Below are 23,479 nucleotides of genomic sequence, written 5' to 3'. Positions count from 1 at the left end.
GGGAGGGGACAATCTGTTTGGACACTTTAGGTATGAGAGGTTTCTTAGACACTCAGGTGCAGATGACAGGACAGGAAATGTGAATTTGGCAGATGGCTCAGAAAGCTTTGAGACTGGGTGAAGTCACCAAGGGAGCAAATGCAGATTGAGAATGGGGGGGAAGGGCAGAGAAAGTTTAAGGACTGAGCCCTGGGCACTTAAATACTAAGTGCTATGGAAAATGGGAGGCAACCAGCAAAGGAGACCCAGAGGGGCATCCAGCAAGCTCAGAGGAAGGGAAGAGTGTGGTATTCTAGAAGCCAACTGTTGCAAGGAGGAGAGAATGACAAACGGGGGTCACATGGGATGGATGGGTCACATAAGCCAAGGACTAAACATCGACTGTTATTGAGTGAAAAGAGATGCCTTCTCTTTTGATGCACTTTAAACAGATCTTATATAATTAAATCAACACTCAAAACGTTTCCCAAAGAAGAGTCCTTCCATGTATAGAGATTGGGGATTGCAATATCACAATGATTATATAAGTTAGTAGTTAAGAGCAGAGGCCCTAAAGTAAGGAGACCTGGATTTGTATATCAGGCTTTGTGAATCTGGACAATTAATCCACAAGCCTCAGGATTCTCACTATAAAATAGGAATAGGGCAGCCTGGGTGGCTCAGCAGTTTAGCGCCGCCTTTGGCCCAGGGCATGATCCTGGAGACCCGGGCTCGAGTCCCACGTCCGGCTCCCTGCATGGAGCCTGCTTCTCCCTCTGCCTGTTTCTCTGCCTCTCTGTGTGTGTGTCTCTCATGAATAGATAAATAAAATATTTTAAAATAAATAAATAAAGGCAGCTGAAAGAACTAAAACCCCAACAGTCACTTCAGCAGTCCAGGATGGTGTAGCAACAGTTGACCTTGACCAGAAATTCTTTGTCTAGGCAGCTAGACAGGTGACAGTGTGTCTAAGATGTGTTTTGAAAAAAAGAAAAAATAAAATAAAATAGGAATAATGGTTGTCTCTACCACACAGGGCTCTTGTATAGGTAACATAAGGTGAGGGTGCCAGGCTCATCTTAGCATCCAACAAATTGTTGACATGTGGTAAGATGACTCAGGCAAGCATGTGACTGTCAGCTTCTGTTGCACAGATATTTTTAAAAAATTTTTGGAAAAGCCATCATTTTAGTTTAATATGTGCTTTAAATAGGGAAAAAGAAAAGACAACCACAATTAGAATTTTGTTGACAAAATATGTAGTAATTTTAGCATAAGTTGAATAGCATGTTTTGTTTTTTTTTTTAAATCTCTGAAATAATCAGCCCAACTGCAGAAAGGAACTGTGAGCTGGCTCACCAAGGGAGCGAACTTTTCTTTGCCTTTGAAAGTTCCCAGCTTGATTATATTACTGACCATCATGACAGATTGCAAACAACTGGATGAGGTTTTCCAGCTCCACTTTGGCTTTGTGTAGTGTGTTTTTAAAAGGTTTTGGTTCAGCCTTTGCTTTCTGTATTTAAGCAAATAAACACCCAACATTTTCCAAGAGCATTTTGACTCTGGATTGCACCCAAGAAAAGCAGGAAATAAGCTTGCACACAAATCCAGATGCAAACAAAGAGCCTGCACCCCTACCACACATCTAATGACCAAATGTGTTCACTAAATCTCAGCTGGGATGGAAGTTCCTCAAGAACAGGAAACATGTTTCAGACACCCTGTAGCCCTAGAACGAAGCCAGATATGGGCTGGATGCTTCACATATGGTAATTCATTGAAAGAAGGGAAAACTAAGCACTGCCCTGAGAACAATGACCCCACCTGATGTGGCACAATGTGGTTTTGGTGTTAAAAATCAGTCTTGGGTAGTATGGAACTCTCATTCCTTACCACTGGGAGTACAAATGGGCACCACCATTCTGGAAAGCAAGAGAGAGCCTTAAAGCTCTAAAAACAAAGATACTCACTGTCATCTTATTCATTATATTTTAAAATAAGAAATGAATTAAATGTCCATCAGTAGAGGACTAGGTAAGCCTAGTACAGTAGCTCTATTGAGAGGACTTTTTTTTTTTTTTAGATTTTATTTATTTATTCATAAGAGACACAGAGAGAGAGAGGCAGAGACGCAGGCAGAGGGAGAAGCAGGCTCCATGCAGGGAGCCCGACGTGGGACTCGATCCCGGGTCTCCAGGATCACGCCCTGGGCTGAAGGCGGCGCTAAACCACTGCGCCACCCGGGCTGCCCGAGAGGACGTTTTTAAAAAAAAAGTCTATTTATTTATTTATTGAGAGGACGTTTTTTAAAAAAAGTTTATTTATTTATTGAGAGGACTTTTTTTTTTAATTTTTATTTATTTATGATAGTCACACACACATTGAGAGAGAGAGAGAGAGAGGCAGAGACAGGCAGAGGGAGAAGCAGGCTCCATGCAGGGAGCCCGACGTGGGACTCGATCCCGGGACTCCAGGATCACGCCCTGGGCCAAAGGCAGGCGCTAAACCGCTGCGCCACCCAGGGATCCCCCGAGAGGACGTTTTTTAAAAAAAGTTTGTTTGTTTGTTTGTTTGTAGAGAGAGAGAGAGAGAGCGCGCGCAAGCAAACAGGAGCCGGGGTGGGAGGGACAAAGGGGTAGGGAGAGGCAGGCTCCCCACTGAGCAGGGAGCCCAATGCGGGGCTCGATCCCAGGACCCCAAGATCAGGACCTGAGCCGAAGGCAGACGCTTCATCAACTGAGCCACCCAGGGGCCCCTGGTGAGAATATTTTAATATGAAAAAAATTCACCTGCTTGAAAGAGAGGAGGCGGGACGTCAGGGTGTGACCGCCCCCCCCGCCCGCCCGCCCGCCCCCCGCCGGCAGGGGGCGCGCGGCCTCCGCTCAGGGGCCGTCCGCCGCGAGTTCCCAGAGGCCTCCGCGGGCTATGGGCTGCGGGAAGAGCAAGGTGAGGGCGGGCGCCCCGCCCCAGCCGGAAGCCAACGGCCGCCGGGGCCCGGGCAGCCAATCGTCAGGTACGAGCGTGGGCGGAGGTGCGGCCTCAGGGCGCGGCGCTTGTGGGGCCGGGGGGCGCCCTCCGAGCGGCCTCCCCAGGACCTGCCCCGAGACGGCTTCCCGCGAGCGAGGCCGGGGCGGTGTCGGGGTGCCCTGGGCTGCTCCCTTGTTCCAAGCACCGTGTTTCGAAGGGGAATTCCCCCTCACCTCTCAAGGAGTGGCGGGCGGGGGTACAGAACCAAAATCCAAGGAACTTAAGGGCCGTTTTAACCGGAGATCCTGAATTGGTGGCTCGTGGGGGGGGGGGGGGGCTCGTGCACCCCTTTGCCCACGCACACCCTCCGCCTTGGAGAATCTTTTGTTCTTTGTTGTTTAAAGATGTATATAGTCACGAGGGACACAGAGGCAGGGACCCGGGCAGAGGGAGCAGCAGGCGCCCTGCGGGGAGCCCGAGGCGGGGCTCGATGCCGATCCGGGACCCTGACCTGAGCCAAAGGCAGACGCTCAACAGCTGAGCCACCCGGGTGCCCTTCTCCTGCCCTCCCCGGCCTTCTCCACCCCTTGAGTCTTAGGCATGTTTCTGACCGCGATGGCCCACTCTCTCCAGGACTCCGGCAGGGGAAAGGCGCTGGGATTCCCTCCACTTTGTAGATGACGGTGACGGTGCCTAACAGGTACTAAGCACGGTTTCAAGCCCCCCACGTGGATGATCTTGTGTCACTTTACCAGCAGCACTAAAAGACAGCACAAAAGGATGATGAAACGTGCCCAAAGTTCCCCGGTAGTAAGCGGGAGCGCTGGGATAGGTGCAACGTTTGACTCCAGACTCCATCAAAATCTTCGTGCTGACCTCGGCAACTCCCAGATTTACAGGTGTTAAAAGCGAGACATAAAAGAGTCACTTGCCCAAAAGATGGAATTGTTAAATACCGCAGGACCTGTCTTCCTGTGGCTTATAATTTAGTGACAAGGCAGCATATGGCGAAGGGCTTAGAGGAATGGTAAAAAAACAGCCAAGTGGGGAAGGCGAATCTCTTGGAAGAATTAGGATTTGGCTCCGGTGTCTGAGTGGGAAGCGGCTGATAAAAACCATTGTGGAGACACTGAAGGTGCTTATCCTGCTGGAATTTAGGACTTGAGGTGGGAAAAGGGAGAATGGGAGAGAGGCAGCTCCTACTCAAGATCAAGCAGCTGATGTGTGGTAATCACTTGAGTTTCTTCACAATGGAATTTGAGTAGCTGTGTCCCAAATTAACCTTTCCTTTCCCAGTTTCAGGATTTTTCCAGTGTCCATGTGCTATCATTTATTATTTAACTACATCCCCTTAAAAAAATACTTTTGGATCGAAATATACTGTACATTACAGAAAAGAGCAGCTAGAACCCAGCTAAAGAAACATTTCCTGCCCCCCAGAAACCCACCTTGTGCCTCTTACTCTCATACCAAGGGCAACCACTATGATTCCTAATAGCATAGTAGTTTCAGCCGTTCTACATTTACTTTTTGAAATAAATTGTTTTAAGCACTAATCTGTGAAAGCACTGCTTTGTTTTAGATATTTTCTATACACGCCTACATATGCGTCCTATTGAAATTTAAAATGTTTTTCATATGTCACCTATAAACATTCTAGAAGCTATCTTCCTTGAGTGCCACTAATAATCTGCACACCAAATTTGTGACATGCCAGACCACATGTTACCCCCAAATGTGAAATTACATGGCTAGGTTTCAAGGAACTGACTTTCCTAAATGAGCAGCCAGAAATTAATGTGAAGTTTCTCACAATCTGGGGCAAGTTGTAATGATGAAGCGTGTGTTGATTAAATGACTCTTCTACTTAGCATTTATTATGTACCAGGCACTAACAACTCAGGAATGAACAAGGCATGACCTCAGCCCTGGAACTTGCAGTCCAGTGGAGAGCAAGGGTTTGGAAAATGCTGTATCATCATGTGTAATCATAAAGATAGATCGTTGAGATGCTGGGGAAGAATGGTAGAGGGAGTTAACTTCTGAGTGCTTAGAGTTTAATTTGGACTCCTGCCATGACACATATTCCATTCTATTTTAATTAACTGGTAAATGCTTATTTTTCCCCGCTGGATTTGTGAGGGTTAGGAATGTGTTTTGTTCATTATTTTGTCGGCCACAGTCCTTGACACGCTGCCTTACACATGGTTAGGACTCAGTAAATGTGTCCATATGCTCCATACGGCAAAGGACAACTTTTTGTGAGAAACTTTCCGAAAGCCGATGTTACTAACGTTGACCTGCGTCACGAGCATGCTCTCAAGGCGCACACGTGAGTTGTATCTTTCCATAATGTCAGCTTTGTTCGGTCATAAAGCAGGATTAATGTAATTATGAAGCAGGTTCAGGATTCCAAATTCAAAGACATGTCCCGATATCATTAACTTGGCTTCTTACATGGCACACAAAGCAGAACGTAAGTCACACGGTAAACAAGATAACAGTGGGTAGAAGTTAACAAACTAAACGTGAATTCAGCCTGTGAGCCCACGGTAGAGTCTGGTCCGGGTCAGCTCTCAGCACTTACTGCTTATGATGTTCGAGCAATGAAGGATCTCACCTCTGTTCAGAGATCAATCAGGAAGAGCCTTTGGTGGCAGCTGCCTTTTTAAAGAGGCCAGACATAAAGGGGTCATGTCTGAGGATAGTTTGCAGCAAAAATCCTCCCTTTTCAGAGAGATTTAATTAGTCTTGGGCCCTTGCAGACCTCCTCCACTTCGGCTTATTATCAGTTCTGGGTGTCAGCTGCTGCTGGTCTCAGCGATATCTTGTAGCTGCAGTATCTCAAGTACTTGCGTCATCACTTGACACAGGCCCCTGCTTTACATGAGTGACTCCATTTTGGTTTCTACAACCAGCTTCTCCAGTGAGGCAAGGACACAGTGTTTGCCAGTGTGTCTCCTCTCCTAAGACCACCTGCAAGAGAATTAATTACACAGAGGGTGGGTTATATGTAAGTTAAAAGTTTGTTTTCCTGGCTTCATCCTACTAAATCAAGTCTCATGGTATTGGGCCAGGAATTGCCATGTTTGGTGCTTCAGGTGATTCTGTTTGAACCAAGGTCTGAGAACACAGGAGGGAGGTGTTTGAGCCAGAGTGAACCCACCTTTTACTGGGGAGAGGCTCCTGTCCTTAGCAGTGGGGTTGAGGCTTGGGTGGAGGATGTAATAAGAAATTGAAAGCTGTGGTGTAGAAACTAAGATCATCCTGAGTGACGTGCTAGGAATCTGCAGTCAAAAGTGAATATTGCATAATTTGCTGGATAATTCAAGGGAAAACTTGCTCTTAGCCCACAATAGCCAGATAATTTAAATAAAAGTCTTTAGCCATTGTTTGAATCTTTACACTTGAATGTTCACCTCTTTGTATTAATGTTTTCCGAGTATTTAAAGCTTTTAAATGTGTCCTTTTTAAAAGTATATTTTGGATTTACAATTGGATTAAGCCCTTGAAAGGAGGGATTAATGTGTAACGTTGGTTCTTTTTTAACCTTCATACAACATCATTGAGCATTTCATGAATGTTCCTTATATCCTGTTCTTTAGCTCAGAGCTTTGCTAGTCTTACATGTGTACAGCTGTAAATCACTATTATGAATCCCTATTTGGTGTTGTAAAACAATTTATTACTTGTTGGTTTAAATGACAGTGCAAAGGTTTTCAGCTTTCAACCATTAGGTGTGTCAAGAATGCCTTAAAAATGTGCTACCAACTTTCGATCAATATTTTAATTATTTTTTTGCCATAATTGAATGTATGTGTGTATAGGATATGTATACACACACAGACACACACTCTTCAGATGTCAGTGTCTATTGAATGAAGAATTGAGCTAAGCAGATAGTGGGAGGTGGGACAGACTGAGAATCAGCTTGTTATGGGAAGAATGGACACAGTTGAGGGATTGAAAATTTGAATTAACTGCGAAGACAGGCAGGTAACAATAGACAACAGTGGAGACTGGGATGAACAAGGGACAACATGCGCTAAAAGGGGCTCGGCTCTTCTTTGTTGGGTGAGAAGATGACTCTAGTGTTGCTAGATACTTCTGATTTTCTTCAAAAGAAACTAGAAATCCACGTTTATTGGCTTGTGACTTCTTCCAGTTTGTAAATGTCAGTGATAATTCAGTTAAATAAAACAAAACACTGAGGGCCAAACAAGATACAATTGCAGGTAATTATGGCCTGTGAATATGTCGTGTCAAGCTGGCACACGTTAAGGAAAAAAAGATGGTGCCTTTTGAAGGTGTAGGAAAAGTAGACAAGGCAGAAAATCTACATTGTTTTCATAGATAGCAACGCAACACAGAGGAACAACTGAATGAACAATGTAGTGACTAAAGTATGATTTTCAAAAAGTTAAAAACATGATTCTTGTAAAAATAAGATGAACATGTATAAAAGTTTATTAAACTGAATGTATGAACTAATCAGTAGGTGGTAAAGCTGCTGTTTTGAGGGAGAATCCAAGGAATAGAGAATCAGTCAAAGTATTACTGAACTGAATTTTGCTAGTAGTTACAGAACTGGTTAATGTCCTACAGGGCAATAAAACTGTAACCTTTGGTATTACTGGATAGACGTGTATAAGTTAAAATAAAACTTCAGAGTCCCAGGGGTGCCTGGCTGGCTCAGTAGGTAGAGTGTGAGACTCTTGATCTTGGGGTCATGAGTTCAGGCCCACATTGGGTGTAGAGATTATTTAACAGCAACATCTTAAAACAATGACAAAACTTCAGTGTCTGGACACTAATGAACTAGTAAATAACAAAGTCAAGAACAAGCACATTCTCTTCAAGGATTGAATGATCCTTTATTGGGCTTGTTAAACAAACAATGCCCCAGTATGACATTGAAATGGCATCGTCATCCTCTTCCTTTATTTTCAAGTTTTGGATGCTTTTTTTTAAGATCATGGATATTATACCAGAGTTATGGTTACCATGGAGTAATTGCTCACTTACTTAGTGGCATTTGAAGCTGGTTATTCCTCCATCCCCAATGTGCTGCCCAAATTCAACTACTTTTTCAGGTATGTGCCACAGCCTACATAAGGTTTAAACCTCTGTGACCATATTAAAGACTTGCGCCCCTCTATATCCAGTTAATGATTGTTTCGTTGAATACTTTATAACAAAGATTTAATTGGAAGTGGATACAGTACAGTCATGTACTGTACTGTTTTAGGTTCATGGAAGTAATTGTACATATTTGAGCAACGGCTAGTTCTTTGGTTTTTTTTTTTTTTTTTTCTTTTATGTAGGCAGTGAGGTCAAAGAAGTGAGGGGGGTTGCTTGGTAAGCTGCTTTCCACCCCCATCAGGTTTTGTCAGAAATGTTAATACTGGGCTAAACAGTCTTTATGCTGGGAGAGCCAGGAGGCAAGGTTTCCTTGTACCTATTTGCAGTAGGATTCCATGGTATCTTTCTGGATGTGATTTGATTTGCTAGACTGGTAATATGATCCTCAGGATTTGGTGGGGCTGATCTGGCTGGGCAAGAGCGGGTGTCCAAACCAAAGTGAAATGAAAAGGAAGTTAAACTGGGATTGGGTCCTCAGTCAAGTGCAGGGAATAGCAGTAACAGCTCGTTGGTATTACAAAGAGGCAGCTGCGGGTAGAGATTGGCAAGGAGGGAGGAAAAAGCATGGGCCAGTGTGTGTTTGGCAACTGGTTTGGGAGCACAACAGCAGGAATGACTTGCTAAAGCATGTTAATTGTATTTATTAAAACAACCCAACAAAAAGCCAAGTCAATGTCTTTAGCTCTGGGTGTGGGCAGAGTAGTGTGAGAAGGGGAGGGGTAGATTTTTTTTTTTTAAGATTTATTTATTTTACTTAATTTTTTTAGAGAAAGTGCATGAGCAGTGGGAAGGGAAAGAAAGGAGGGAGAGAGAATCTTAAGCATCAAGTCTGATGCAGGGCTTGATCCCATAACCTATGAGATCATGACCTGAGCCAAAAGCAAGAGTCCAACACTTAACTAACTGGGCCACCCAGGCACCCCAGGAGGAGGTAGATTTTAAAGAGAATTGTGTGTTGGATCTTTTCTTTTTGCATAGGTACTGATTAGTAATCATTCTCACTACATTGGACCAATCCTGGAGCTCCTAGTGAAGTTTGTTTTAAGAACAAAGGACCTTTTGACAGGGTTAGGTCTCTTTCTAAGCCCTTCTCTTGCATTTGACACATTTTTTCTTCCTGTTCGCTGATCTTGCCAAGCTCCTTCATTCATCTGTTCTTGAACATTTGGTTGTCTGCCTAGAATATTCTCCTTCTTCTCTTTGCTGAGCAAGCTCTCCTTACCCATAAAGACCCATTCCAAGTGACAGTGTTGAGATTCCCCAAGTAGAGTTAGTGTTGTGCCTTGTGGAAAACTATGGCCTTTTCCATTTTCTGTTACAGGACATATAGTGCATTGTGTAGTGCGCTCTACTAGGCTGACTTCCCAGGGTAAGGATGTCTTGCTCAGAGTTGAATTTCCTTTTTGGGATGATGTATCATGACACATAGTAGATGCTCAAAAATAATTGTATCAAGTGAGTCAAGTTTTTTCCATCTCTCTGATTTTTCTTTTACTTTATTGTTTTTTGAGAGAGAGAGAGAGAGAGAATCCATGCACCCACACAAGCATAAGACGGGCAAAGGGAGAGGGAGACAGAGAGAATCTTAAGCAGGATCCAGGCTGAGCATGGAGCCTGAGACAGGGCATGTCTCACGACCCTGAAATCATAACCTGAACCAAAAACAAGAGTGGGACGCTTAACCAACTGAGCCACCCAGGCACCCCTCCTGTCTGATTTTTCTATCCTGGTGAAAGTCAATGGAGGACCATCTTTCTTTCCTTTTGGAAACCTCTTATCTACTTCTCTTTCCCCACCTCTTTGGAATCCTACAAATGGGACATCTCAGGCAGGTAAAATTGTCTTCGTCAATTTTCCAATATACCATATGGAATGTTGTAGTTTCCAGTAATAATTTTTTTTGAAAGGGAAGATAATTCTTGTAAATTAGGCTACATTTCCTCATTCAACACTTAAGCTAACCATCTTATAGACGTTAGGCATTGTAGGCAAATGAGGCGCAGAAGAGGAAAGGGCATGTAACTGGTAAGGCTCCAGTCCTTACTGGAGCCAGGATTCTCACCTAGGAACTAATGCTCTTAAGTACTGTGCCATACTCCTTCCCATAATAGACTGATTAGCCATTTCTAATCTAATGGCAATATGGATCCCCCCTTGAAAGTAAAGCGTTGTGTTATTATGAGAACCAGCCCTAGAATTAAAATAAAACTTTTTGGAGGATTGCCAGTACCTGGAAATAATGGGGAAAGGAGCATGTTTATGTAGTTTAACCTTATATTTAGGGACAAGTAGAATAAAAATCAGTCATAGAAATCCTGAATAGCCCTCAATACCCAGTTTAGGTGGTGAATGCTGAATGCAATGGGCTCACTGATCTGCCTACAAAGCAGAGTAGATCCCTTTATCACTTCATGTCCACAAGACCAATTGTGTCCCTGGAATATAACCTTGAACCAATAGGAAGAACTTGATATAAAACAACTTAGCAGAGTACCTGAGTGGCTCAGTGGTTGAGTGTCTACCTTCGGCTCAGGGTGTGATCCTGGGATCCTGGCATCGAATCCCACATCGGGCTTCCTGCATGGAGCCTGCTTCTCCCTCTGCCTGCGTCTCTGCCTCTCTCTGTGTGTCTCTCATGAATAAATAAATAAAATCTTAAAAAAAAAATAAATAAACAAACAAACTTAGCTTCCAAGTTAGGTCCCTGATATAGTCACTGTCATGACAGTGATGATGTAGCTGCTCATTTAGATTATGCTCCACAAGTCACTTGAGAGACAATGGAAAACAAACCTCTAATTCTTGTTGTACCAACAACTAGCTATATGATCTTAGACAATTTCCATAGCACTTTTGCGCCTTGGTTTCCTTGCAAAATAAGGTGAATGGATAAATGTTAAGTCCTTTCCAGCTCTTGGGACGCCAGGGTGGCTCAGCGGTTAAGCGCCTGCCTTTGGCCCAAGGCATGATCCTGGAGTCCCCAGATGGAGTCCCACTTTGGGGTCCCTGCAGGGAGCCTGCTTCTCCCTCTGCCTATGTCTCTGCCTCTCTCTCTCTCTGTGTCTCTCACTAATAAATAAAATCTTAAGACAAAAAGACCTTTCCAGCTCTAATATTCTGTAGATCTGTCTCCCAGAAAAGTTAATCAAGTCACCAGATGCATAGGAAATGTATTAATTCCAAATAAAAATAACTAGCATTTTATAGGATCCCACAATATACAAAGGAATTTTGCATGTATTATCTAAGACATATCCTTTTTCTCATCTTGGCTGCTGGAACGCATGCCTGAACAACTAGGATTTTAACTCATTTGCTTCATTTTATGTGGGTACGTCAGTAACTTCTGACATAGCAGGAAGGAGCTTGCTTTAAAGTAATAAATATGCTAAGATCCAAATAATATCTTAATTGCATTTTTTAAGATTTCAGTAGAGGAATATGCATAAATTCAAGTATATTTTTAGAACCCATTCTCTGAGGATAAAGAAGATGTGGTTTATGTATACAATGGAATATTACTCAGCCATTAGAAATGACACATACCCACCACTTGCTTCGACGTGGATGGAACTGGAAGGTATTATGCTGAGTGAAATAAGTCAATTGGAGAAGGACAAACAATATATGGTCTCATTCATTTGGGGAATATAAATAATAGTGAAAGGGAATAGAGGGGAAGGGAGAAGAAATGGGTAGGAAATATCAGAAAGGGAGACAGAACATAGAAGACTCCTAACTCTGGGAAACGAACTGGGGGGCGTGGAAGGGGAGGAGGGCGGGGGGTGGGGGTGAATGGGTGATGGGCACTGAGGGAGGCACTTGACGGGATGAGCACTGGGTGTTATTCTGTATGTTGGCAAATTGAACACCAATAAAAAATAAATTTATTATTACAAAAAAAAAAAGAACCCATTCTCTGAGAAGGCTGATCCTTAAATTCATGTCCCTCTTGTTCATATAAGATCTCTATTGCAGTCTTGTTTTTTCATTTTATAACAACTGCATAGGAAATGAGTGTATCTTTTGAGATACCTTGTTAAATTTTATTTTTTTAATTTTTATGATACAAGTAAAATTGATAGTTTTAACACATGTGTACATAATCAGCATATATTAACAGTTCCATAATCCTGAAAAAACTCTCTTATGCTGTCCTTTTCTGGACACAACCAACCCCCACTTCTAACTTCTGGGAACCACTATCTGTTCTCCGTATAGTTTTGCATTTTCAGGAATGTCATATAAATAGAATTACACAATATATAACTTTTTGAGATTTTTTTTTCCGCACAGTAAAATGCCTTAGAAATTTATCCAATTTGTTGTGTGTAACTATAGTTTATTCCATTTCATTGCATTTATTACATTGCATGAATATGCCATAATTTATTTACCTTTCATTCATTGAAGAATATTTGGAGGGATCCCTGGGTGGCGCAGCAGTTTAGCGCCTGCCTTTGGCCCAGGGCGCGATCCTGGAGACCCGGGATCGAATCCCACGTCGAGCTCCCGGTGCATGGAGCCTGCTTCTCCCTCTGCCTATGTCTCTGCCTCTCTCTCTCTCTCTCTCTCTCTCTCTCTGTGACTATCATAAATAAATAAAAATTAAAAAAAAGAATATTTGGATTATTTCCACTTTTTTGGATTATAAGTAGAGCTGCTATAAATATTTACATAAGGGTTTTTAAAAGTTGAGACATAACTAACGTACCATTAAAAAAAAAAATCACCATTTAAAAATGCATAGTTGGGCAGCCCTGGTGGCTCAGTGGTTTAGCGCTGCCTTCGGCCGAGGGTGTGATCCTGGAGACCCCAGGCTCAAGTCCCGTGGGCTCCCTGCATGGAGCCTGCTTCTCCCTCTGCCTGTGTCTCTGCCTCTCTCTGTCTCTCATGAATAAATTTAAAAAATAAATAAATAAAATAAAATGCATAGTTCAGGTACAACCATGTAATTTTCACTACCCCTAAAAGAAACATTGTATCCATAAATACTAGCCTCCACCCACCCACCCCCACCCCTGCCAGCCCTGTCAGCCACCAATCTACCTATCTCTATAGATTTGCCTATTCTAGACATTTCATAGAAATTGAATCATTGCAGTCTTGTTAAACTTTTTCCCAAGTATTTTATTCTTTTTGAGGTTATTGTAAACAGGGGGAAAATGCTTGCCTAATTTCATTTTCAGATTCATCTATAGGAATATAATCTCATATCTTACAACCTTGCTGAACTTGCTTATTCATTCTAACAGGTGTGTGTATGTGTGTTCTCCTGAGGATTTTCTACAGAGAAGATCGTGTTATCTGTGAATACAAGTAGTTTTATTCATACTTTTCAACTTGGATACCTTTTATTTCTTTGCCTAATTGCCCTGGCAATAACTGTCAATACAGTGTTGAATGGAAATGGTAAGACCAGACATCTTTATCTTGTCCCTGATCTTAGAGGAAAAGCATTCTTTCACCATTAAGCATGATGTTAGCCTTTGTTTTTTGCAGATGGCCTTTATCAAATTGAGAGTTTCCTTCTATTCCTGGTTTGTTGAGTATTTTTTTTATCATGAAAGGTGGTTATTAATTTTGTCAAATGTTTTTTCTGCATCTATTGAGATGATCATGTAGTTTTTGTTTTTTATTTTTTATTCTTTTTAAAAAATATTTTATTTATTCATGAGAAACACGGAGAGGCAGAGACACAGACAGAGGGAGAAGCAGGCTCCATGCAGGAAGCCCAATGTGGGACTCGATCCCAGGACTCTAGGATCATGCCCTGAACTAAAGGCAGATAGATGCTCAACCACTTAGCCGCCCAGGGGTCCCTTGTTTTTTATTCTGTTTAAAAATGATTACATCAATTAATTTTTTAAAAGATTTTATTTGTTTATTCATGAAAGACACAGAGAGAGAGGCAGAGACACAAGCAGAGGGAGAAGCAGACTCCCTATGGGGAGCCCGATGTGGGACCTGATCCTCGGACCCTGGGATCATGCCCTGAGCAGAAGGCAGATGCTCAACCACTGAGCCACCCAGGGGTTCCTCAATTGATTTTTTCATATGTTAAATCAACCTATGCAAAGTTAATCCTGGGATAAATTCCACTTGATGATTGATACATAATTATTTCGATTATGTTGCTAGATTTGGTTTGCTAATATTTTGTGGAGGATTTTTGTGTGTATAGGGAATATTGTTCTGTGTTTTTCTTTTCATGTAATGTTCTTGTCTAGTTTTCAAGGTAATAGTGGTAATCATAAAATGAGTTGAGAAATGTTCTTTCCTTTTCTGTTTTTTGGAATAGTTTGTGAAGAATTGGTGTTAATTCTGCTTTGGATGTTTGTTAGAGTTCACTAATGAAGACATCTGAGTCTGAGCTTTTCTTTGTGGGAAGTTTTCTTGGTGATTCAATTCTCCACTAGTTATAGGTCTGTTTAGATTTGCATTTCTTCTTGAGTCAGTTTGGGTAGTTACAGGGCATCTAGTACATTGGCATATAACTGATACGGGTTTTTCTTTTAGACCATTAATATGGTAGATTATATGTATATATTTTAAAGATTTTATTTATTTATTCATGATAGACATAAAGAGAGAGAGAGGCAGAGACACAGACAGAGGGAGAAGCAGGCTACATGCCAGGAGCCTGACGTGGGACTCGATCCCAGGACTACAGGATCACGCCCTGGGCCGAAGGCCGGTGCTAAACCGCTGAGCCACCCAGGGATCCCTATGGTGGATTATATTGATTGAGTTTGAATATTGAACCAGTCTTGTATCCCCAGGATAAACACCCTGGGATCACGACCTGAGCCGAAGGCAGATATTTAACCAACAAAGCCACACAAGCACCCCTCATTGGCTATTTTTTTTTTTTCTCATTGGCTATTCTTAACACTCATTAGGTCACATAAAGAATATGAAAAATGCAGAATATTTTCTGTATAAATGTTTGAAGCATGTTTATTGAAATTATGAGAATTAATGGTGTAGTATAGGTGAGATCTTTTTAGCTAGCTCTTAAGTGGTATGTAGTAGGAGTGTGTGTGTGTGTGTGTGTGTGTGTGTGCGCGCATACGTACGTATGTGAGGAATCAGTTGTGTCATTTTCCACAGATTCTTTTTGTAGTTTAATGACTATTATTCAGGTTTAATAGTAAGTATGTTATACAAAGTATGTTAATAGTAAGTATGTTATACATTTTCTGCCATGTATATGCTTTATGTTCACAAAGGGCACATTTGCAGAAATGTCTAGACCAACTCATATCACAGATGGAAAAATTGAAGTCCAGAAGGCATTATTAAGCCAGATCTATCTCTCAAGTCATTGAAAGTCATTTTTAAAGGACATACTAAGGAAAGCTTCTCAATTTTATTCTTTCATGGGAGACAGAACATGAGAGACTCCTAACTCTGGGAAACGAACAAGGGGTGGTAGAAAGGGAGGTGGGCGGGGGTGGGGGTGACTGGGTGATGGGCACTGAGGGGGGCACTTGACGGGATGAGCACTGAGTGTTATTCTATATGTTAGCAAATTGAACACCAATAGAAAATAAAAAGATTTTATTCTTTCATGTAATATCTTTTGTTTTCACACTTCCAATTTTAAAAAACTTCTATAGTATTTCCTTTAAAATGATGTTTTTATTAATAGCATCAATATAAAATTTAACAGCGAGGTGAAAAGAAGTTGGATTTTCTTCTTCTTCCATTTGATCATTCAGTAGTAGACCCTAACCCTGACCTGATAATCTTTGGGCTGAGTGATCCAGTAAATAAGAATAACCTTCTGCCCACCCCTGCCCACCCCCACAAGAAGAGTCAGTTTCTAGTGACAACTCATTTGAGCTTCTGGCATATTTTCTTCCATCATAGATCATTCCATAATCCAGTCCTTTGGGGAAGGGCTATTTCCTTTCAAATGTATCTTCTCAGTCTCATATAGCTATCTAATCCTGGACATGGCATATCATCATAATAGTATACAACTGTGGGGTGAGGCAAGTGGGAAATCCCTAAGAGGTAGCACCTTCAGCATAACCCAGGTTTAATTTTAACCCTCTAATGAGACTCCTCTGAGATAAAGAAGAGCTATAATCAGGACTTGTAGGCCTGTTTGTAGCAGCTCTTCTGAAACATACTAAGTACTTAACATGGCAAGTTCTTTGTAAGAATTAAAAATCCCTCTGAGGCTTAAAAAAACATCCTAGGTGTTTTGTTTTAATTTGGCAAATAAATAGTACTAAAGACTAAGATGCATTTATTCAGTGTTAGAGAAGTCATCATCATGTCACATTAAGGAGTCTTTAGTCTTCCTTCTTATGTTCTTATGTTTTATTTTTCTAACATGTCTCATACCCTGCAGCCTTTAAAAAGCGTGCATAATTATCTTGTCTTCTCACCATATAGATCATGTCATACTTCCCCATGATAGCTTCCCCACTCTTAGGATTTTTATGGAATATCTTGTTATTTCATGGAGTCTTATTAGACCCAAGTGTAATAATATTCCGGGTTGAAAAAAATACCATTACAAATGTTAATTTATTAAAAGAAATCTGAGAGCAGTGGCATGTTTGCAAAATCCTTGAGCCAAATAAAAAGTTTTAGAGCTATAGGATTTGCGGAAATCCTTGATTTCTTCTGATGTCTTATAGTCTAGGTGCTTTTCACCATAGGCAACAGAGTAAACACATGAATGTGACAAACCTATGAACCAGGAAGTGATGACAGCGGGCAGAGTGGAGTGCTATAAAATTTTTATCATCACATTTGAAGTGATCATGTGGCTTATTAATGGCAGAAATTCAAGTTCTAACAAGTGGCAGTTTTAGTTTGTATTTAACTCTGCATTTTGCTTCCTTTTGCTGGGCTCTGCTTTGCTTTCCCCCTTGACTCCCCTGCTCTGAAATTTACAAGCTACTCCTCTCATCTCTTGACAGCCTTGACCCCGTGCTCTCAGAAGTCTAAGCTGTCAACTCCAATAATCTGCTGCTGTTTTTTTTTTTGTCCTGGTGACTACAGCATAGACCTGCAGGCCTTGAGAGCCTCATGCAATGTGTAAGGATCAAGGAAGGAGGGGAACATTGAATCTGTTTGTTCTACAGTTGGTAAGGTCACTTTACCTCCTCCTTCCTCTTCTTCCTCTTGTTCTCCTCCTTTACTTTCCTCCCCTCCTCCTCCACCATCTCCTCCTCCATTTTGTTTTAAGTGGCATGGAGTTAGAACTAACAACAGTGACAAAAGCAATTTTTTTGTTTTTTAAGAGGAGCCTAGACTGAAGGACTGCCCTATTCTAATTAGTGTTGGGGACTCTGGGGAGAGAAGCCAAGTTGTGTTCGCTTTAAGAATTTTTTTTTTCATGGGATCCCTGGGTGGCTCAGCAGTTTAGCACCTGCTTTTGGCCCAGGACACGATCCTGGAGTCCCGGGATTGAGTCCCGTGTCGGGCTCCCGGCATGGAGCCTGCTTCTCCCTCTGCCTGTGTCTCTGCCTCTCACTCTCTATGTCTATCATAAATAAATAAATAAATAAATAAATAAATAAATAAATAAATAAATAAATAAATAAATAAATAAATAAATAAATCTATCTATCTATCTATCTATCTATCTTTAAAAAAAATTTTTTTTTCAGGCCTAGATAAAATTAGCTCCTATGGAATTTCTACCTTTCATGTTTTCTTTCTTTCAAATCTTTGAAAACATCAAGATTGGTCGTTGTCAAACTTTTGTCAAACTTTTGGTCTTAATACTCTTTTACTCTTCGACGTTATTAAGAATGCCAACAGTGAAAAAGGCAAATGCATCTTATTATTATGAAAACAGTTTTGACCTCAGGGATTCCAGAGGTATGCCTACCACATTTTGAGGGCCACTGCTCTAAGAGATGTTTATGTTGCCTAAACAAAGGAAATCAAGAAATAAGTCCCAGGGATTCCTTATTAGCTACAAGTTGATGTACCCAAAGTTGGCTGACTTACAACTTCCGGAGTTTTTCAAACTCAAACCAGCCATCTGCAGAGACATGACTGAAGGTAATGGAATGAAGACGAATGAGCCAGACTTTTCCCGCAACTCTGAACAGGAATACAGTATTATGGGCTTTGTAGAAAAGCTTTGAAGGCTATTATCCCAATAATTCTAGCAATTTCCCCAGTCAACAGAAAGGTTGAAAGACTAGTATAATGGATACCCAAATTCTCTTCTTAAGATTCACATTTTGCTACATTTGTTTTATTTTCCTTCCTTACATCCTCTTTTTTCTCCCAAACAATCCCCCTCTACTCTTTTATCTTGAACCATTTGAAATAAATTACAGACATCACAACTTTTAGCCTTAAGTATTTCAGCATGTGTCTCCTAAGAACAAATACTCTTCCATATAAAGTCAGTGGACTTAACACAATAATATCATCCTATGTAAGTTCATATTAAAATTTACTCAGTTGTGGGGCACCTGGCTGGCTCAGTCCATGGTGCATGCAATTCTTGATCTTGGGGTTGTGAGTTAGAGCTCTAATTAAGGATCATATATTGCAAATTGTGGCCAATTATTGTGTCTTGCAAAAAAAAAATCTTTTTTAAGTTTGAGAAATACAAAAAAGGAAAAGTCATGCATAATTCTATCTTGCCAATATAACTTCTATAACCATATTGCATATCCCTTTTTAGGATTCCTATATGCAAAGTTTCATGTAATTGTAAAACTATGGTATATAGGATTTGGTATTCTGTTTCTTTGCAATTAACAATACGTTAAGCCATTTCCATATTGTTTTGAATCTTGCATAAGTATAGAACCATTAAAATTATTGAAGAAAAAGAGAGGTACTATAATTTAGCCATTCTCCTAATGTTGGACATATGTTGTTTTCCAGTTTTTTTTTTTTACTATAACCAATGATGCTGTGTTGGTAACATATAGATAAAAAGAATGGATTGAGGATGGGAATAGAAAGGTGTGAAGGAGGCTGGAGAGGAGGAATAGAAGCTGTTTGCAATTTAGCCTTTGGAGAGAGAAAGGTGGCTGAAACAAGATATGATTTTGTCCCTGTCCTTAGAAAGGTGATACACATGTTCAGGAGGTAGGGAGTGGAAAATGTTGATAGGTCAGTGGTCTATTTTGCTCCCTTGGATTTCACAGGAAGTTAACATGATTATTCCTAAGGCTATAGAACTCATATTGAAAAGAGATTTGGAAATTTTCCCATTAACCAGATGATGCTAATTATATAAATAAAAATTACTAAAAACTTTTCCTATGAGAAGACTAGAAAGTGAGGGTCATTTTATGAATATAATGTTTTCATTAGTTTAATTTTTTTGTTGTTGTTCTTAAGATAAATTCCTATAAGAATCCTTGGTTGAAAAGGATGGCTGTTGGGTGACTGTGTGGATCAGTGGTTGAGCGTCTGCCTTCAGCTCAGGTCATGATCCTGGGGTCCTGGGATCGAGTCCCACATCAGACTCCCTGCATGGAGCCTGCTTCTCCTCCCTCTGGCTTGTGTCTCTGCCTCTCTCAGTGTGTCTCTCATGAATAAATAAATAAAATCTTAAAAAAAAAAAAAGGAAAAGGATGGCTATTTCAATGGTTTTTGATCCACACTATCAAATGGTTTTCCAAAAGAATAGTAACAGCTTATACTAGATACTCCCTTATGTTCATGGACTCCCATTAGTGTACATTTACCAACACTGGGAGTTTCCATTTTTAATACATAAAAAATGGGGACACCTGGGTGGCTCAATGGTTGAGCATCTGCCTTCAGCTCAGAGCGTGATCCCAGAGTCCTGGGATCGAGTCCCACATCAGGTTCCCCACAGGGGGCCTGCTTCGCCCTCTGCCTGTGTCTCTGCCTCTCTCTGTATCTCATGAATAAATCAATAAAATCTCTTACATATATATGTGTATATAAATATGAAACTATACTTCATTGCTTTAATCTTCAATTCTGATTTTGAAAGAAAAGTGAAATAGACATTTTATTCTAGGTTTGTTCTTTATTTTCTAATGAATTAGTTGTTCTTGTTCTTTATTCACTTTATCATTTGTGATCCTGCTGTTTATTCACCAATTTGCTTGAGTTCTTTTTGTTTGTTATATAGTAAGAGATAAGTGAAAAAACTTTTTTCCAAATTATGGAGCCATAATTACGATATTATTTTAATTTTTTAAAATTTTTAAACACTTTTTTAGAGAGGGAGGGGCGCTGGGGGAGAGGAAAAGAGAAAATCCCAAGTAGGCTTCACATCCAGTGCAAAGCTCAACATAGGGCTTGACCTCATGACCATGAGATCATGACCTGAGCCAAAATTAGTTAACAGACTGAGCCACCCAGGTGTACCGTCACCATACTATTTAAAAAAATTTTTTTTTCTCAGACAACAAAATGAAATGAAAAGCATCCAGATTGGCACAGAAGTCAAACTCTCACTCTTTGCAGATGACATAATACTGTATGTGAAAAACCCAAAATACTCCACCCCCAAAATTTCTAGAACTCATACAGGAATTCAGCAAAGTGGCAGGATACAAAATCAATGCACAGAAATCAGTGGCATTTCTATACACTAACAATGAAACAGAAGAAAGAAAAATAAAGGAGTTGATCCCATTTACAATTGCACCAAAACCTATAAGATATCTAGGAATAAACCTAACCAAAGAGGCAAAAGATCTGTATTCAGAAAATTATAGAATACTCATGAAAGAAATCAAGGAAGACACAAAGAAATGGAAAAACATTCTATGCTCATGGATTGGAAGAACAAATATTGTTAAAATGTCTATGTCACCTAGAGCAATCTATGCATTCAGTAAAATTCCTATCAAAATACCATCAACTTTTTTCACAGAGCCGGAACAAATAATCTTAAAATTTGTATAGAACCAGGAAGGACCCTAAATAGCCAAAGGAATGTTGAAAACCAAACTGATGGCATCACAATCCCAGACTTCAAGCTGTATTACAAAGCTGTGATCATCAAGACAGTATGATACTGTAGCACAAACAGACACAAATCATTGGAACAGAAGAGGGAACCCAGAAATGGACCCTCAACTCTATGGTCAACTAATCTTTGACAAAGCAGGAAAGTATATCCGATGGAAAAAAAGATAGTCTCTTCAACAAATTGTATTGGGAAAATTGGACGGTCAAGTACAGAAGAATGAAACTGGACCAATCCCTTATGCCATACACAAAAATAGACTTGAACTGGATGAAAGATCTAAATGTGAGACAGGAATCCATCAAAATCCTAGAGGAGAATGCAGATAGCAACCTCTATGATCTCAGACACAGCAACTTCTTGCTAGACACATCTCCAAAGGCACAAGGGAAAGAAAGGCAAAAAAGAACTATTGCCACATCAGCAAGATTAAAAGCTTTTGCACGGCAAAGGAAACAGTCAGTAAAACCAAAAGACAACTGATAGAATGGGAGAAGATATTTGTAAATGTCTTATCAGATAAAGGTCTAGCTAGTATCCAAAATCTATAAAGAACTAATCAAACTCAACACCCAAAGAACAAATAATCCTGTCAAGAAATGGGCAGAAGACATGAACAGACATTTCGCCAAAGAAGACATACATACATAGCGCCAAAGGCAGGCGCTAAACCACTGCGCCACCCAGGGATCCCTCATTGTGGTTTTGATTTGTATTTCCCTGATGGCAAGTGATGCGGAGCATTTTCTCATGTGCTTGTTGGCCATGTCTATGTCTTCCTCTGTGAGATTTCTGTTCATGTCTTTTGCCCATTTCATGATTGGATTGTTTCTTTGCTGTTGAGTTTATTTTTTTTAAGATTTTATTTATTTATTCATAGAGATGCAGAGAGAGAGAGAGAGGCAGAGACACAGGCAGATGGAGAAGCTGGCCCCATGCAGAGAGCCTGACATGGGACTCCATCCCGGGAGTCCAGGATCATGCCCTGGGCTGCAGGCGGCGCTAAACTGCTGCGCCACCGGGGCTGCCTGCTGTTGAGTTTAAGAAGTTCTTTATAGAAAAAAAATAAAAATAAAAAAAAAATAAAAAAAAGAAGTTCTTTATAGATCTTGGAAACTAGCCCTTTATCTGATACGTTATTTGCAAATATTTTCTCCCATTCTGTAGGTTGTCTTTTAGTTTTGTTGACTGTTTCTTTTGCTGTGCAAAGCTTCTTATCTCGATGAAGTCCCAATAGTTCATTTTTGCTTTTGTTTCTTTTGCCTTCGTGGATGTATCTTGCAAGAAGTTGTGGCAGAGTTCAAAAAGGGTGTTGCCTGTGTTCTCCTCTAGGATTTTGATGGAATCTTGTCTCACATTTAGATCTTTCATCCATTTTGAGTTTATCTTTGTGTATGGTGCAAGAGTGGTCTGGTTTCATTCTTCTGCATGTGGATGTCCAATGTTCCCAGCACCATTTATTGAAGAGACTGTCTTTCTTCCAGTGGATAGTCTTTCCTCCTTTATCGAATATTAGTTGACCATAAAGTTGAAGGTCCACTTCTGGATTCTCTATTCTGTTCCATTGATCTATGTGTCAGTTTTTGTGCCAGTACCACACGGTCTTGATGACCCCAGCTTTGTAGTACAACCTGAAATCTGGCATTGTGATGCCCCCAGATATGGTTTTCTTTTTTTAATATTCCCCTGGCTATTCGGGGTCTTTTCTGATTCCATACAAATCTTAAGATAATTTGTTCCAACTCTCTGAAGAAAGTCCATGGTATTTTGATAGGGATTGCATTGAATGTGTAAATTGCCCTGGGTAGCATTGACATTTTCACAATATTAATTCTTCCAATCTGTGAGCATGGAATATTTTTCCATCTCTTTGTGTCTTCCTCAATTTCTTTCAGAAGTGTTCTATAGTTTTTAGGGTATAGATCCTTTACCTCTTTGGTTAGGTTTATTCCTAGGTATCTTATGCTTTTGGGTGCCATTGTAATTGGGATTGACTCCTGAATTTCTCTTTCTTCAGTCTCATTGTTAGTGTATAGAAATGCCACTGACTTCTGGGCATTGATTTTGTATCCTGCCACACTGCTGAATTGCTGTATGAGTTCTAGCAATCTTGGGGTGGAGTCTTTTGGGTTTTCTATGTACAGTATCATGTCATCTGCGAAGAGGGAGAGTTTGACTTCTTCTTTGCCAATTTGAATGCCTTTTCTTTCTTTTTGTTGTCTGATTGCTGAGGCTAGGACTTCTAGTACTATGTTGAATAGCAGTGGTGAGTGGACATCCCTGTCTTGTTCCTGATCTTAGGGGAAAGGCTCCCAGTGTTTCCCCATTGAGAATGATATTTGCTGTGGGCTTTTCATAGATGGCTTTTAAGATGTTGAGGAATGTTCCCTCTATCCCTATACTCTGAAGAATTTTGTTCAGGAATGGATGCTGTATTTT

At 40.6% G+C, this 23,479-nt stretch overlaps 1 protein-coding gene across 1 annotated transcript in view; it reads left to right on the top strand.

The window, feature by feature from the left end:
• The first annotated feature begins 2,904 nt into the window (after positions 1 to 2,904).
• TXNRD1 (thioredoxin reductase 1) overlaps positions 2,905 to 23,479 on the top strand; it is a 117,460-nt gene continuing 96,885 nt past the window's right edge. The window contains 1 exon segment of the mRNA NM_001122673.1: positions 2,905 to 2,992. Within this exon segment, the coding sequence (NP_001116145.1) occupies positions 2,905 to 2,992 (88 nt within the window).

This window comes from Canis lupus, chromosome 10 (genome assembly GCF_011100685.1).
Source record: "Canis lupus familiaris isolate Mischka breed German Shepherd chromosome 10, alternate assembly UU_Cfam_GSD_1.0, whole genome shotgun sequence".
NCBI lineage: Eukaryota > Metazoa > Chordata > Mammalia > Carnivora > Canidae > Canis > Canis lupus.
This window is presented reverse-complemented; position numbering and strand designations above follow the sequence as displayed.